Below are 17,744 nucleotides of genomic sequence, written 5' to 3' on the forward strand. Positions count from 1 at the left end.
CTCTGTGAGCTGCTCTGTGAGCTGCTGCTGCTTTCTTGAGCTTCCTCTTTGTCTGTATTTAATGTTTTTAAATCGAATTTATACCCAACTTTTCTCCCCAGTGGGGACCCAAAGTGGCTTGCCATGTTCTCCCCTTCTCCAATTTATCCTCACAACAACCCTGTAAGGTATGTCAGCTTGAGACTGTGTGACTGGACCAAGGCCCCCCAGGTAGCTTTTGTGGCATAGGGGACATTTGAACCTGCGTCTCCCAGATCTATTCTGACATTCTCACTGCTACACTCCTTGCTTCCTCCCGCTACTTATCCACTCAGAGAGCAGTGTTGTATAGTGATTAAGAGCGGTGGTTTGGAGAGGTGGACTTTGATCTGGAGAACCAGGCTTGATTCCCCACTCCTCCACATGAGCGGTGGAGGCTAGTCTGGTGAACTGGATTTGTTTCCCCACTCCTACACATGAAGCCAGCTGGGTGACCTGGGGCTAGTCACAGCTCTTTTAGAGCCTTCTCAGCCCCACACACCTCACAGGGTGTCTGTTGTGGGGAGGGGAAGGTAAGGTGATTGTAAGCCAGTTTGATTCTTCCTTAAGTGGTAGGGAAAGTCGGCATATAAAAACCAACTCTTCTTCATTTCGATTCTTGTCTATCATAGCCAAATAAAACAGAAATCCCGGAGACTGGCATCCTTGATTCTAATTTAAGCTTCCGTGAATCAGAGCTGGATGTGTATATGTATACACACAAACACACACATAAAATCTCTGTGTTGGCTTTGCAGGTGGTCACAACTCTGTCACTTGCCAGTATAGAAGAATCTGGCAGAGGAGGAAGGTGATCTGCTGGTCCAGGTGAGGCCTGTTTGTAGAGGAAGGGAGAATGAAGGAAGAGCCAGACTCAACTGTCCCTGAATCAAGAAAAGGCCTTGATGCCGCTGAGGCTGGGAGTAGAAGGAAGCTGTGGGAAGGAACCGTGCAGAAGAGCCGGGGAGACAACGACCTCTCTCCAGATGTTCAGTGCCAGCAATTTAGGCACATCTGCTACCAGGAGGCCGAGGGCCCCCGAGAGGTCTGCAGCCGACTCCACCGTCTTTGCCACCGGTGGCTGAAACCAGAAAGACACAGCAAGAAGGAGATGCTGGACCTGGTGATCTTGGAGCAGTTCCTGGCCATCCTGCCCCCAGAGATGGAGAGCTGGGTCAGGGAATGCGGGCCGGAGAGCAGTTCCCAGGCGGTGGCCCTGGCAGAAGGCTTCCTCTTGAGCCAGGCAGAGGACAAGATGAAGGACCAGCAGGTGAGAGGAATTCATCTAGGGAGTTTTGGGGGCTTAGGATGTGATCAATGATACCCTCGAAATCCACACAGATTGCCCGCACTCCTTTAGAACCTCCCCAGCCTGTTTCCTGTTCCTTTTCTCATCAGTCTCCCCTTTCTGGGGTCCCCCCTTCTCTTTCAGGTGCAGGAATGGATCATGCAGGAGCCTTACCCGGGAACAACTTTTTTGGGTAAGATCAAAAAGGTGTTTTTCCAGTGGATGTGCTCCTTGAATGTACTATGGCTGCTTTTATGAACCATGGTCCTGTGTGGGAAAGATGCTGTGCTCCATCTTCTCAATTTATGGCCTTCCTTCCTTGTAGAAGTATTTCTGTGTCTGAACCAGCACCTTGAGTTACGCCCATGAACCAATATACAGAGATAATATTTTCCCCAATGTTCAAGGAACAGAGATGGAAAGGATAGAATGTCTTCCAAGTATCTCTTTATCCTTCACAGGTGGTGCCACAAAACCGGTGATATATTCTTTGCCGTCTCTCTGTGACAAAACAGCTTCTATCAAGGCAGAGCAGGTAAATGAGGAAGTGCGGATCTCGCCCCTGAGTGCCTCTCCCCACCCCTCCTGATGCTGGAGGGAATCTTCTTTTTTCTTTTGGCTTCTGTGGTTCAGAATGGACAGAAAATGAAGGTCTCTGGTAAAGGTTTGAATGCTCTAACACCTAACCACAGTCCTTTTGGACTGCCATTAGAAGGGAAAGAATTGCTCCACTACTGTGAATAGAGAGGGTTTTCTTTGTTTTCTCTTTTCAGCGTCCATTGACCTTTGAGGAGGTGTCTGTTCATTTCACTGAGGAGGAGTGGGCTCTGCTGGATATGGACCAAAGAAGACTTCATGAGGAAGTCATGGAGGACAATTATCAGAATGTGACCTCTCTGGGTAAGGCTCTTCTGTCCCTCAATTCACTAGTGCTGAAAGCAGAAATGGTTCCTTCTAAGGACACTGATAGTGCTCTGCTGATAGTGACTGTCAATAGGGAAGTGGGTCAGGTCCACATGCTGGCAAGGACTCTCAAAGTATTAGTTTGTAAGGTTAAATTACCATTTGTAAACTAAAAGGACATTCACCTAAACGTCATTCACCTCCTCAGTCCTGAATGGCCAAGGGCAGAGAGCCAGAACTGAGGCTTTTTAACTAGTGAACTTCATGGGCTGTTCTGAGTTCCTTCAAGGAAGGGTGAGATTAAAAAAATCATACAGCAATCAGACTGAAAAGTTTTTAGAATATGTTTGGGAATGTTGGTAAGAGTTCAGCATTTTGGGGGTTTACCTGCACAACAGCCCTGTGGTACAGAAAATGGTGGGAAAGAGTGATTGGCCCACGACTGCTACAGTGCTCTGTACAAGTGGGAAGCTCAGCTTGAGCCTCCATAGTTCTGGTGTAAAGCCCTGCTCCAGCCTGGCTATCCAGCGAAAGTTCCTGTGTTCAGATGCAGGAAGAGATTTGCCTGAGGTCCCTGTAATTCAGCCTCCCATTTCCCAAAGTGGCCCACTAGAGTCCCTGGAAGGTTTGGAAGCAGAGGAGCAAGGCAAACCCCTCCCCTTGGAATTTGCCCTGCTGGCAACCAGCCTACACAAAGAGAGTGCTTGTAAACATGGAGGTTTCATTGAGTGACTTTGCCTCTGATGGAATTACCCTCCAAGGAAGAATAATTCTGATTAAAAGTCACAGGATTTGTCTCCCTTTTCAGTAATTCCTGTTCTGACTTAATTAAGAGCAGTTAATGCACTTCTTTCCTTCATAATCTTTTCTCTTTATTCCAGAGGTTGATGGTCTGCAGAATAAGTCCAAAGGAGAAACACAACGGTTCCCTTTGGAAGAAAAACAGCAGAGAAGAAACACTGGAATAAAATGGAAGAGGGGGAATGAATCCTCTTCTTCTTGGGGTGCTGAATATCACGTGCTTGATGCACAATGGAGAATCCATACAGAGGAGAAACCATATAAATGCTTGGAGTGTGGAAAGGGCTTTGTTCAGAGTAACCACCTTACTGCCCATCGACGAATCCACACAGGGGAGAAACCATATAAATGCTTGGAGTGTGGAAAGAGCTTTGCTCAGAGTACCCACCTTAGTGGCCATCGACGTATCCACACAGGGGAGAAACCATATAAATGTTTGGAGTGTGGAAAAAGCTTTGCTCAGAGTACCCACCTTAGTGGCCATCGACAAATGCACTCAGGGGAGAAACCATATAAGTGCTTGGACTGTGGGAAGGGTTTTGCTCGGAGTGAGAACCTTACTGCCCATCAGCGTATCCACACTGGGGAGAAACCATATAAATGCTTGGAGTGTGGGAAGAGCTTTACTCAGAGTACCCATCTTACTGGCCATCGACGTATCCACACCGGGGAGAGACCATACAAATGCTTGGAGTGTGGAAAGAGCTTTGCTGAAAGTTCATCACTTAATAAACATCAACGTATCCACACTGGGGATATACCATATAAATGCTTGGAGTGTGGAAAGGGCTTTTTTTGGAAGGGAGACTTTACTGCCCATGAACGAACCCATACAGGGGAGAAACCATATAAATGCTTGGAGTGTGGAAATAGCTTTACTCGGAGTACACACCTTACTAAACATCAACGAATCCACACTGGGGAGAAACCGTATGAATGCTTGGAGTGTGGGAAGAGCTTTGCTGAGGGTTCACACCTTACTAAACATCAACGTATCCACACTGGGGAGAAACCGTATAAATGCTTGGATTGTGGAAAGAGCTTTGTTCGGAGTTCACACCTTACTAAACATCATCGTATCCACACTGGAGAGAAACCATATAAATGCTTGGAGTGTGAAATGAGCTTTACTGAGAGTTCATCACTTATTAGACATCAACGTGTCCACACTGGAGAGAAACCGTATAAATGTTTGGAGTGTGGGAAGAGCTTTGCTGAGAGTGGAAATCTTGCTGCTCATCAACGACTCCACACTGGTGAGAAACCATATAAATGCTTAGAGTGTGGAAAAAGCTTTGCTCAGTGTGAGTACCTTACTGTCCATCAACGAATCCACACAGGGGAGAAACCTTATAAATGCTTGCAGTGTGGAAAGAGCTTTACTCGTTCTGGGAATCTTGCTTCCCATCGACGTACACACACCGGGGAGAAACTGTGTACATGAGTTGAGTGTGGAAATGGCTTTGCTCAGAGTTGCCCCTTTCTACTAACTGATAAATCCACACAGAAGAGAGACCATAGAAATGCTCTGAATGAGGCAGCAGCTTTAATCCAAAGGAAACTGTGTGCCATCAGACAGTCCACATTGGGGAGGAACCGTATAAATGCTCCAACTGGGGAAAGACTGGAAAATTGCAGCAGAGGACTTATTATCAATTCAATGTGGCAAGTACTTTAGCCACAAGCCCAGCCTTACCAGGCATCATGAGGTCCATGCAGGGGAGAAAAGCTTTGATTCCCATCAAAGGAACCAGATAAAGGGGAAGCTGTAGAAATGTTCATTTAGAGGCTGAAGCTTTTGTGCTGAACCAGGCCAGGATTATATAGCTGTTGAATTGAATCAGGATATCCTGGACCTTACATTACCCTGGGAAACCCCCCTTCTCCTTTGTAATCACTGGTTGTCTGCAGCAGCATATTTCATCTGAAAGTAAAACACGGAACCTGAAAATTGGCCCCGGCTTCAGGATGATGATGGGAGTGGCTGAGCCCAAAAGAAAGGGAATCAAAACATCCTGGCTTAGATCAGCTTCACAAAACCCCTCTGCTGTGTGCAATGGAAGCCAAGGGCTGCTCATGAGAAACCAGGAAATTGCAAACAGCACAGACAGGGAGGGTGGAAAATATCTCCTCAGAAGAAGACGCCCAAGGGACGTAACCCCGTCCCTGATCTATGAGAGCCAGTGTGGTGTAGGGGTTAGAATGTCAGACTAGGGTCAAGTAGATCCAAGTTCAAATCCCCACTCTGCTACTCTCTGATTTTGGCTGAGGCACACCATCTCATCCAGACGTACCTCGCAGGGCTGTTTGTGTTCCTGTTGGGGAGGAAAGCAACACAGACCGGGAGTGTGGAAAATATCCCCTTTATTAGAAAACAAAGGGGGTTCAGGAACTTCCTCAGCTATCAGAGGCAGTGTGGTTTAGTGGGTAGAGTGTCTGACTAGGGTCTAAAAGGTCCAGTTTCCAATCCCCAGTTTGCCACTGAATGTTGCTGTCTTATCTTGAACCAGGCATACATTTTCAGCCTAACCTCCCTCACTGGGGTGTTGCGAGGAAGGATGGAGCAGAGAATTATGTAAGCCCCTTTTGGGAGAAAGGCAGCGTTTGACATTAATTATCAGTCTAGTTTTGCTTACATATTGTATAGAAAGGATGATCTCTGAGGCTGTTGGCTCTTCAGGTAGTGCTTCAACTCTTTTCTCAAGGGGTAGAGCGAAGGTGGTCAACTGAGAATTGGGAAATTCCTGGAGATTTGAGGTGGAGCCAGTGGAGGGGAGGGGAGAGACCTCAGCAGGGTTTAATGCCATAGAGTCCACCCTCCACATTGGCTGTTTTGTTCAGGTGAAATGATCTCTGAAGGATGGAGATGAGTAATTCCAGGAGATCTCCAAACCCCTCCAGGAGGATGGCAACTGTAGGTACAGCTAATTCAATATTCAACTGATACTCAGGCCTGAGAAACCCAGGCCTTAAACAAAGGTCCAGACCCTCATGCTGGATTAAGTTTTCATTAGGCTCAAAAGTGCTTAGCTAAAAAGCCTGGCTAAAGTAAAATTTAGATGTCTCTAGTGTTCACTGCTTTGGTGGGAAATACTAGATTACGAGGTCCAAGAGGAACATCTGGAGTTTCATAAACACTAATAAAATCATAATAAGCTCAGGTGGACCTTGTAGAAAGTGACCTGGAGTCACGTAGTGACATAGAGGTTGCCAGAACAAACCTCTTTTTAGAAAGTGGTCCTCCAAGGATGGACATGCAAGCTCAGTGGGCGTTTAATTAGATACCATAGTAAGCTGGATGCATACGTGAATAATAATGAGTAGATGTGCCAATTAGTAGCTTGATTTCCAAATATGTATAATGGAAGGAGGAAATTAGATGCTTTATATTGTTTGTGATTGTAACAGTGTGCTTCTCTCTTGCCCCTTGAGCTGGAAGGGGCACCTTATTTGTGTTATCACATAAATAAACTTTTTCCTTTCCCCCCCTTGGTGTGGTTATTGGCTCTACGGCACCAAGGACCAATCCTGTTTAGGGTAACACAACCATTAATATTGTGAGCAGGTACACGTCTAGTTTAAAAAAAAAGCAATCACCTGTAACTTGCCTTTCAATTCTCACCACCAATATGATCTTCTGAGGCCAACTTGCCATTATTTCAGTTCTGTGTGTGCTCTTTCTTTAATTATAGCCAGCTCCCCTCTCAGTTCATCCCTGCGTTTCTCCCGGGAGCTTCATCCACCTTTTTCTTCCAAGAATGAGAATCCCCTGGTATTTGCTAGCCACCTGTGGGCATATTCTGATATCCCTGCTCATTAGGAAACTTGCTTTAAACAATTGGTGTGCTTTAAACAATTGGTGTGCCTCTTCTCCTCAAGGCAGCTCAAACTAACAGAAGAAAACTAAAGCAATTAAAAACAAACAGCTAAAACAATTGGAGTCCTTTAGAAAAAAGTGTGTTTCTTCAGGGGGAGAGAGGGGGATGGCCCTATCAGTTTGCACTCCAAGTTCTGTAAGTGCTGTTTTGTTGTTCTTTCCTAGTAGTAAGACCCCTATCATAAGCTTCCCTATCATTCAAGTTTTGGACACCCGTTCCCCTAATCCCAGACTCCCACCCCGCCCCCCGCCCCCGAATGTCTCTGATCCTTCCTGGACCTTTACCCCTTTCCCTTTTCCTTCCAATGGTGAGAATCTCCTGGTCTCTTTTAGGCACCTGTAGTCATGCTCCGATGTTCCCATTCAAGTCACTTCCGACTCATGGCAAACCTATGAATCAATGTCCTCCAAAATGTGCTATCTTTAACAGCCTTGCTCAGGTCTTGCAAATTGAGGGCCGTGCCTTCCAGTGTCTGCTCAGACAGAGTCTTTCACATCACCTACCTCAAAATTAGCCCACAATTGGAGATGCTGGGAATTGAACCTGTGACCTTCTGCTTGCTAAGCAGAAACTCTGCCTCTGAGCCACGGACCTAAGTCTGCAGAAGAAGGGGGAATGTGGGACTGCCATCCAGCTCCCTGAGAATGTGCACACGCGAACTGGTGCCGTTCACTGTGCCCCATCCTTGAAAAGTCAACTGACAAACAGGCTCTGCCTGTCCCCAGACAGTGAAAGAATGGATGAACAATCAGCTCCCTCTTTGCAGCCAACAAATCAATGATGACTGCAAACGGACAGCCGCGCTAGTTTGCCCATTACAAAATAAAACAAAAATTCTGTGTTAAAGACTAACATTTATGGAGAGCCCAAAGGAGCAGGTGTTGGAGCTACTCAACTGTGGACTGACTTAGCTGTGGAAGATGTCACCCTATAAACATACCACTCACACACACCAATGGCATTGCTTGCTTTGCAGAAGATTGAATCTCTGGTCCCACTTCATCTGTTACTGACCATTCAATATTCAGGACAACCTCCTGTTGAGGGGATTCTTCAGTGAAGGGCAGGGTTGGAAACAGAGTATTGGAAGGGACCTCAGAGGACATGTAGCTGAGCCTCGAGGTCAGGGAAGGAGGGGGAGCTCACATAGGATTCTCAGGAGGGCTCCCAGCCAGACTCTGACCGGACAGAGATCTGCTGAGCTTCCCCGCGATTGCCACATCAACCTTTCAGACGTACCCTTGGAACAACATGGCAAGGACAGTTGTGGGCACGGAAGTCGTGGATCACCAGACTGTAAAGCCCGACTCCATCCCGTGCACAGTGGGAGTGGGGGATACGCTAGTCAACCCACAACCAGGAACAAAGTCTCCTCTTGGGAGGCAGCAGCACAGCCGAGGTCTAGGAAATGCCTCTATGTGGCTCTAGACAGTGAGCCCGACCAGAAGCTTGTCAATTCTTGTGTGTGTGTGTAAAGTTGTAAGCACTTGTCCCCGTGGTAATCCCATAAACAACATCCACAGACGAGTAGTCCAAAAGAGAGTTGATTTATTAGAAAACCTACAGGTAAACAGAGCTAACAGGTAAATTGACACGAATGAGAACTACAGGCACGTCCTAAGGCCTATATGGAAGAGCATTGGTCATATCAGATAGTGGTGGCAGCCATGGCAACCACCCTCCCTACGAGAGCAGTTCCCAAAAGGAATTTGACAGTTAACAAGCCTGGCCTTGGGATGCACCTGGTGGAACCAAAACATACACAGTCTGGCTGTCTCAGCAGAGAGCAGGCCTGACATCAGTGCCGTCAAGTTGCAGCCAACTTACGGCGACCCCTTATGGGGTTTTCAAGGCAAGAGACTAACAGGTGGTTTTGCCAGTGCCTTCCTCTGCACAGCAACCCTGGACTTCCTTGGTGGTCTCCCATCCAAATACTAACCAGGGCTGACCCTGCTTAGCTTCTGAGATCTGACGAGATCAGGCTAGCCTGGGCCATCCAGGTCAGGGCTCCTGTTAATTAAGGGGATCCGCTAAGAATTTTTTATATATATATAATTACTTTTTATTGTTTTTTCCATAACAACACAATCCATCTTATTCGGTATTTCATAAAGCTTATCTTTCCATAAGTTAGTAAATAGCAATATATAGCTTGATGTATACCTTCATTGTTAAATACATCTAATAGTTTGGACTCCCCCCCCCCCAGCTTCCTCTAACCTATTCATAATCTAGTCACTCCTTTATATTGAAAAATATCTATTCTTACTGGACTAGTATATAATTATTTATAATTTTCTATTCATTCCTAATATCCATTATATACCCTTTGTCATATATAACCTAATCACCAGTATATAACCTAATCACCAATTTGTCATATATAACCTAATCACCAAAGCCTTTGACTAATCACCAATATTATCAATTAAAATTTTAAAAAAATTAAAAATGCTAATAGGTTACATAATAGCGCCCAAGAAAAGAATAGATCTACAAAGTCTTTACATTGGTAAGCAAGTTACAAACTCATTGGCCATTTATTCATGGAAGGTTTTGCATTGGATTTGCCACTCTTTAGATGCACTCCCCCCCCCCATTCATATTCTCAAAACTCAACAATAAGTTGCCATGCAGAGTTTTGAGAATTCAGATGGGGAAAATGTGCATCGATAGAGAGGCAAATCCAATGCAAAACCTTCCATGAATAAATGGCCATTGTTATCCCCCCACATCTCCCCTTTCTCCCATCATTTCAATACCCTCCAACCCCTTTAACCCTTCTTCTTGAACGCCTTTTTCTGTCTAGGATTTCGGTTGGTTTTTTCGTGCTTTCTTGAAACTTTTTTTTTTTTATAATTTTTTATTAAATTTTACAATACAAAAAAGAAAAGAGAAAAAAAAGAAAAAAGAAAAAAAGAAAGAAAAATATATATATAGATATAGATATAAAAGGGTATTCACATAACATATTGAATACATTTCATTTTTTAATACATACTTTCTTGAAACTTGAGTTTTCATCCTAAGAATTAAAAGGGGATTCTTAGGGATCACATGATGGTACTTTCCCCCACAGCTATACAGGGGATGACTCCGCGTTGAGGGACTCCATCCCGGCTGCCTGCCTGCCTCCCCTTCTGAGCCTCAGGATCCCTCCTTGGACTGCCACCGTTTGCAGGGAAATCGGAAAAACAGATGCAGCCTCCGGCGGGGCGAAGGGAGGAGGAGATCCTCCGGGCCCTCTGTGCAGAGAGTCAACCTAGCGGTTGAATGGAAGGCGCCTCCATTCATAGAGAAGGAGTCTCCATTCATTCACAAAGAAGACCCGCCCGACTTGCAACACTCACTTCCTGCTCCATTGCGCGAGTGGGCTGGGTTTTGCTGCTGCAGCGAGCGGGCGAGGGACGGAGGAGGGAAGCACCGGTGGGTGCTGTTTTTTTAAAGAACAGGTAAGCGATAAAAGCTTTTCTTTGCAAAATACCAACTTGGTTTTGAGAGTGGAATAGTCCGGGGGTGGGGGGACTCCACAGTGAAGCAGTGATGTTCCCTTGGCTTCGTTGACCAGATGCATCCCATTCCCCAAAGCGTTTCCCCTCTTGCTCTCTGGAAGCTCCTCTTCCCTGGAAGCAGAGTCGGGGTCTCCATGGGCCATTTATTCATGGAAGGTTTTGCATTGGATTTGCCACTCTATCGATGCCCATTTCCCCCATCTGAATTCTCAAAACTGCATGGTGGCTTATTGTTGAGTTTTGAGAATAGGGATGGGGAAAAAGTGCATCTAAAGCACTGGTTCCCAACCAGGGGTCCGTGGACCCCCAGGGGTCCGCGAGAACTCAATTAAGGTGTCAGGCCTGTATCTCGGTTTCTATGTTTACTTTCATTTCTCTGCTGCACTTCTCAGACTCAAGGACGATTACACATACCAAAGCTGTTTGAAGTCCTGGGAACACAAATCCTGGGAACTGTTGCTCTGTTTATGTTCTATAATCTCCCGCCATTTCTATGCTTCTTAAAGCCAAATAACGGACAGCTAACTCATAGCTGTCACCCTGCCTTTCATGCACTGTATTGCCTAAATGACCAGTAAAGCCATCTTCTTGGAATCTGATTGTCTCTGTGGTGATTTCTGGTTCGATGGGTCAAGAGCTGACATAAGGTCCGCGAAACAAAGTTATAAACCCATAATAAATTAATATTTTCAATTAAAAGTTCTCTATTATAAAAATATATAATCAAATATTATTCTAAGTTTAATGTTTAACTAACAGTTATGATTAAAGTTTATTTTCAAATTCTCGGAATTTTTATTTTGAACCTTGGGGTCCCTGCAACGAACAAAAAAGTCCTAGTGGTCCCTGGTCAAAAAAAGGTTGGGAACCACTGATCTAAAGAGTGGCAAATCCAATGCAAAACCTTCCATGAATAAATGGCCATGGGTTTTTTTTTCTTGTTCTTCTGGAAGAGCAAACTTGGATTTTTTTTTTGAGGGGGGGAGGAGTTCCCTTCTCCACTCTGCTATGGCTTACTGAAGATATAATTCTGCCTTTTTGCTCCTGCCAGCAAATCTTCTTTTCTGGGCGACCTCTGTGGCTTGGCACACTTCAGGGGCCTTGGCTAAAGCACGATTGTTTGTTTCTAGCAATCTGCCTCTCCTCTTCCCATCTGGGACCCTTGACATAGTCCAATCCCTTCTTAACGAGTCACCAAAGTTTCTCCCAGTTCTCATATCAGCCACAAAACTCGGAAACATTTCTGCCTTGCTTTGCTTTCTTATATATGAAAAAATATGGATTTGTTCATTTGGAGAACGTTTATGCTGTCTCTCCAGGGAACCTCTCATATGGCTTCAAAAGCAAAATATAACAAGCACCTAAAAGATTAATAGATTCTTCACCATCTTAAAATGAATAGTTTCCAGACTAAAAGCACATAGAGATCAACTCTTGAATTAAATGTGCCGTTCAAAATTCTCATTTTTACTTGGTACGCAAATGCTCTTCAAACTTGTTTCCATATTTGGAATTGTTTCATAACTTTTCACTTGCTGGGCAGATGACAAGTCAGGGGGTCAAGGCCCTTCAAAGTTCAAAATTAGGTCTTCCTTCCTCTTCTCCGGCTCCTCTGCAGCTCCGCTAGTTTCCACAAACAAGCCCAGCTGCTCATTGTATCTTCTGCAGTTGTCTGTGGCAGGATTGGGGCCGTCCAGCACCTCTGGGACTCTAAGCGACTCCACCCTGCTTCTTATTCCCTGTTTCCAACTTCCCAACCGCTGTGTAAACTGGCCCCTGCTCCTGCGGTGTTTTGTGGTTGAAGAATACTGCAGGAATCTTTAGTTTATTGTTTAGCAATACTTTCATTAAGCAGTGAATGACCTTTTCACTTTCTGCTTGATCTCTGGAAAGGGAAGGTCGGAAAAAATGGGATCCTGAAGAGTCTCTACCATTTTATGTTTTGTGGGCTTCTGCTCCCTTGAACCGGCTCTCCATCTGTCTTTAATTTTTTAAATATAATTTTTACCCCACTTTTCTCCCCAGTGGGGGCTCAAAGTGGCCTGCCACGTTCTCCTCTTCTCCAATGTATACTCACAACAACCCTGTAAGGTATGTCAGCCTGAGCATATGTGACTGGCCCAAGGTCACCCAGCTAGCTTTTGTGGTAGAGTGGGGATTCAAACCTGCATCTCCCAGATCTAGTCTGACATTCTCACCGCAACAGTACTTGCTTCCTCCTGCTACTTATCCACTCATTTTAGTGTTTGTCTTGCATACCAAAATAAAACAGAAGTCCTGGAGACTGATTCTAGTATGAGCTTCTGTGAATCAGAGCTCACTTCTTCAGATGTAGATGTCACATGTATGGGTGAATGTATACACACAAACACGCATGGAAAATCTCAATGCAAATGCCATTCTTGGCTTCACAGGAGGTCACAGATCCGGCACTTGCCTTTATAAAAGAATCTGGAAGAGGAGGAAGGCAATCCACTGGTCCAAGTGAAGGCTGTTTGGAGAGGAAGGGAGGATGAGGGGAAACCTGAACCCAGTTGAGCCACAAGTAAGGAAAAGCTCTGATGCCATGGAGGCTGGGAGCAGAAGGGAAGGAACCATGCAGAAGAGCCTAGGAGACAAAGTCCTCTCTCCAGATGTGCATCGCCAGCAGTTCTGGCACTTCTGCTATGAGGATGTCCATATGCCCCGATTGGTCTGCAGCCGACTCCATCTTCTTTGCCTCCAGTGGCTGAAGCCAGAAAGGCACAGCAAGAAAGAGATGCTGGACCTGGTGATCCTGGAGCAGTTCCTGGGTGTCCTGCCCCCGGAGATGGAGAGCTGGGTCAGGGAGTGTGAACCGGAAACCAGTTCCCAGGCGGTGGCCCTGGCAGAAGGCTTCCTCCTGAGCCAGGCAGAGGCCAGGAATCACAACCAGCAGGTGAGAAGTTTTCATCTTTGTAGTGTGTGTGTGTGGGGCACAGGATTTGATCAAGAATGCCCCCAAAATCAACATGGATTACCCCAACTTTTTGGAAGCAGCACTAGCCTGTTTCCTATTCCTTTTCTCATCAGCCTCCCCATTCTTGATTCCCCACTTCTATTTCAGGTGCAGAATCAAATCGTGCAGGAGCGTTACCATAGAGAAACTCTTCTGGGTAAGACCAAAAGAGGTGTCATTTCTAATAAATGTCTTCCTTGAGTGTAGGGGGGCTGCTTTTATGCCCTCCCCCCCCCCTGGTCCTGGGAAAGATGTTCTGCTTCAGATTCTCAGTTTAGACATTCCGTTGGGGAAGTAAAAATCCTGGAATCAGTTTCAAATCATGGCAGGATAATTGGACAAATACTGTACGGGAGTTGACAGAGCTGCCTCCAAACTCAAGTGATGATGATTAATGTAAAAAGTTGGGAGGACTGTGCATTGGGCCAATAAAAAGTCACAAAATGATGAGCTTTCAGTGACCAATTCACAGTCTTTGGATACTTTTGAAGTCAGGAGCTTTTTGCTACATGGTTTTCAACAGGGCGAAGTGTGTCCAGAACTGACATACCTCCGAAGGATGGTGATGGAAGGTAGCAGTCGTGTGCTTTCAAAACTATTTTCCATCCAACTGAGTATTAAATCCCAGGGTACGAATTGTTTTGTCAAAAAATAGCTTTGGTTTATCCTGTGAATACCCATGTTTGGCAGTATAACATCACTGGCCTCATCATTCTCTAGGAATATGAGCTTCTAACCCTAACCATAGCAATTATTGTATATTTATTATTAATAATACATATGATATTTGTCATTTACTCTGCCTTTCTAACTTGGGTTTGAGGCAGAAAATATGAACAATTAAAAAGACACTTCAGCCAATCAGTAAGCATATTAGAAGGTACGAAAACATAAGGCAATCAGCAAATTATTGGATAGGGTAACAGTATTTCAATTTAACAACAAATATATACAGTGAGATGAAATATTGTGGTTGTATTGGGATTCTAGACAAGTGGGGAAATCCAGAAGGAAGCAGGCAAATCTAATACAATTACTAGGTCAGTGTAGTCTCTCAACGCCTCACCTAGCTAGGATGTCAAGAGGGCAACTGTTGGTACTTCACCACTAGGAAGGCTGCCTTTTTGTATATGGGCTGGCCTCGCCCACCTGAAAAGGAATTTGGGGATATGGGAAGTGCAGTTCTGTTGGCTGGTTTAGAACTGCCTATTCCTTGCATTTCAGAGTTCCTTGTTCTTAATTCTGTGAATTCTGTACAGTCCAAAAACCAGGCTGTAGTTTTGTATCTATTCAATATTGGATTTGTCAAAAGTGTGGAAGCAAAAAATTATCCAAAATAAGGATGCAAGGATAGTGATGACGATGAGCCAAGATGGGGAGAATCTTATTTTCCCCATGGAACAGAAATGCAAAGCAATAGGAAAGTATAGAATGCCATACAATTACTTTTTTATCCTTCCAGGTGATGCCATAAAAACAGTGGTACCTTCTTTGCCATCTCTGTCTGGCAGAGAGAAAGCAGCTTCCGTGCAGCCAGATCGGGTAAGTGTGGAACTCTGAATGCTTCCCCCACCCTCCCTAGGCCAGGGAGAGTCTCTTTCCCTTGGCTGTTATCTGTACTGCTCATGGGATAGGAAATGAAAGCATCTGATGGAGGTTTGCGTCCTGAACATCAACATCTTATTATAGTCCTTTTCGATTGCTTTCAGAAATATAAAGTTTCACTTTATCTGTGAAAGTAGAGGGTTTTTTTCTCAGTCTCTCTTTCTCTTCAGCGTCTGGTGACCTTTGAAGAGGTGTCTGTTCATTTCTCTGAGGAGGAGTGGGCCCTGCTGGATCCAGACCAAAGACGGCTTCACAAGGAAGTCATGGAGGACAACTATCAGAATGTGGCCTCTCTGGGTAAGGCTCTACTTTCCTTTGATTTACAGATGCTGAAGGCAGAAGTAATTCCTTCTAAGAAAAACTCCAGCTCTGACTGGGATGGTCCAGGGTAGCCCGATCTCAATAGCTCTTGGAAGACAAACAGGGTCATTCCAGGTTGGTCCTTGGATGGGAGACCACTGAAGAAGTCCTGTGCAGAGGAAGGCAATGGCAAACCACCTCTGTCCATCTCTTGCCTTGAAAACCCTACAGGGTCACCATAAGTAGGCCAAGACTTGACAGCAGGTTCTTTTAATGGATATTCTCAGGAGGGATAAGTAAAAGATCTAAAGGCAGGCAAGGGAGGGGATTCTGCAAACTTAGTGGATTCCAAATATTGTCGAATTAGTGGATTCCATTAGTATTAGTGTGGAGTCGAAAATATTGGTTTGTAAATGAAAAGGTACTCACCTATAGTATTGTATTCCGTTTTGGGCACTGCAATTTAAGAAGGATGTAGACAAGCTAGAATGTGTCCATAGGAAGGCAACAAAGATGGGGAGGGTGTCTGGAGACCAAGTCCTACAAGGAAAAGTTGAAGGAGTCTGAAGAGGAGAGGACTGAGAGGTGATATGATAACCATCTTCAAGTAGTTGAAAGACTGTCATATAGAGGATGGTGCTGAGTTGTTTACTGTTGCCCCAGAAGGTCAGACCAGAGTCAATGGGTTGAAATTGAGTTAAAAGAGTTTCTGTCTAGACATTAGGAAGAATCTTCTAACAGTCAGAAAAGTTCCTCAGTGGAACAGGCTTTCTCGGGAGGTGGTGAGCTCTCCTTCCCTGGAGATTTTTAAGCAGAGGCTCGATGGCCATCTGTCAGCAATGCTGATTCTATGACCTTAGGCAGATTATGAGAGGGAGGGCATCTTGGGCATCTTCTGGACATGGAGTAGGGGTCACTGGGTGTGTGTGCGGGGAATTTCCTGCATTGTGCAGGGGGTTGAGCTAGATGACCCTGGTGGTCCCTTCCAACTCTATAATTCTATGATTGGCATAGGGCCCTCATTATTCATTATATGACGTTCAAAAAATATTTGCTTGGCCAGAGGACACTACACCCTCCCCTTGGACTTGAGGAGAATGTGTGGGGTGGAGGGAGCAGAAGGGATGAATTGGGGTCCTTCTGCTGTGTTCATTCTACTTACACTAGTGTAGGCCTAAGCATGGCTTCAGATTCAGGAAAACGACGCAGCAGAGGCCTGATGAACCAACCAAGAAAAACAGGATTTTGGCAGGCTCTATGTCCTGATGAGCGTCACTTGCTGCATTCCTGCCTCTGAGGCTTCTTTTTAATTCAGTTGGGCAGGTTCTGTTTCCCATTCTAGACTGGAGAGAAAGGGAAGGCAATGTATGCTGTTTCGAGCTCTCTTCAGGTCGAGTGGTATAAAAAAAATGTACTAAATATAGAAAAGAAATGTATAAGTCTTTAAAAGAATTTCTGAATTGTTAGTAGGAGTTCTTGGGATCCATCATCACCTTTTCCCAACCTGGAAAGACTTTGGGGTCTCTTCAGAGGGTAAGGAGCCCTTGACCCTCCATGAAAGCTGCAGTAGCCTGCAATGTTGGATGCTGCTTGCTCTGGGAGGGAGCTAAGATACTGTGGCCTGGTGGCTCTGTCTGGGTTATTTATTTATTATTTTTGTGATTTAAAATGCGCCCTCCCTGCCCGAAGCAAGGCTCAGAACAGGTAACATCGTATAAAATACCTTAATATAATCAATAATAAAAATTCACCAATCTAAATTTAAAACTCTAAAATCTCAATTAAAACTTAAAAACTAGGGCTTCCCTTCCCTGTGCTGAAGTTCTCTGCTCCCTTCTTCTCCACTTTGGGCTATTATCAGGATCAGCAGACATATCCTTGTGGATCCAAGCAGTAGCCCACTCTCTTCACACTGCATCAATCTTCCTGGAGTTTAAAAGCTTTGATTTCCTCTTTTTGCCATTATGTATGGCTGGGTTTCAAATAGCCTGGTTTTAAAATCTGAATATTTGTTAGAGTTGGAATATTTGGAAGTAACTGGTCTGTTTCTTTCCCCCCAAAAAAGGACTTCTGGCTTCCAAACCTGATTCCATATCTGCAGTGAAGGAAGAAGGAAATCTGCTTGTCCAAGGCGCAGAAGAAACAGAGAGATCAGCAGGTATCTGCTTACTTTTGTGGTAGAAGCGGGTAGGACTCCTCTTGGGCTAAATTTCACCAGCTGAGTACAGAGGGATTTCTCAAGAGGCAACAGCCCGATAAAGGCCTGGAAAGCTTTCTCAGGTGTGAAAAAGGATGCTAAAATGAGGAACAAAATGCAGACTTTGGTTCTTGTAGGTTATCCGGGCTGTGTAACCGTGGTCTTGGTATTTTCTTTCCTGACGTTTCGCCAGCAGCTGTGGCAGGCATCTTCAGAGGAGTGTTACTCTGAAGATGCCTGCCACAGCTGCTGGCGAAACGTCAGG

General features: G+C 45.0%; 1 protein-coding gene across 1 annotated transcript; it reads left to right on the forward strand.

The window, feature by feature from the left end:
- Positions 1-1,273: 1,273 nt before the first annotated feature.
- On the forward strand, positions 1,274-10,161 carry LOC130478121 (zinc finger protein 239-like). The gene is made up of 5 exons (XM_056850286.1): positions 1,274-1,288; positions 1,451-1,499; positions 3,091-3,744; positions 3,997-4,314; positions 10,070-10,161. The coding sequence occupies exons 1-5, from the start codon at positions 1,274-1,276 to the stop codon at positions 10,159-10,161; spliced, it is 1,128 nt and encodes a 375-aa protein (XP_056706264.1).
- The last annotated feature ends 7,583 nt before the right edge of the window (positions 10,162-17,744 follow it).

Source organism: Euleptes europaea, chromosome 1 (genome assembly GCF_029931775.1).
Source record: "Euleptes europaea isolate rEulEur1 chromosome 1, rEulEur1.hap1, whole genome shotgun sequence".
In the NCBI taxonomy this organism is placed as follows: Eukaryota; Metazoa; Chordata; class Lepidosauria; order Squamata; family Sphaerodactylidae; genus Euleptes; species Euleptes europaea.

What these genes read in the sequence shown, in the direction of transcription:
- LOC130478121 (XM_056850286.1), top strand. An exon ending in AAGTTCATCACTTAATAAAC is followed by an intron (nt 3,745 to 3,996) that starts ATCAACGTATCC and finishes ACCTTACTAAAC; the next exon opens with ATCAACGTATCCACACTGGG. An exon ending in TGGAAAAAGCTTTGCTCAGT is followed by an intron (nt 4,315 to 10,069) that starts GTGAGTACCTTA and finishes CACCGTTTGCAG; the next exon opens with GGAAATCGGAAAAACAGATG.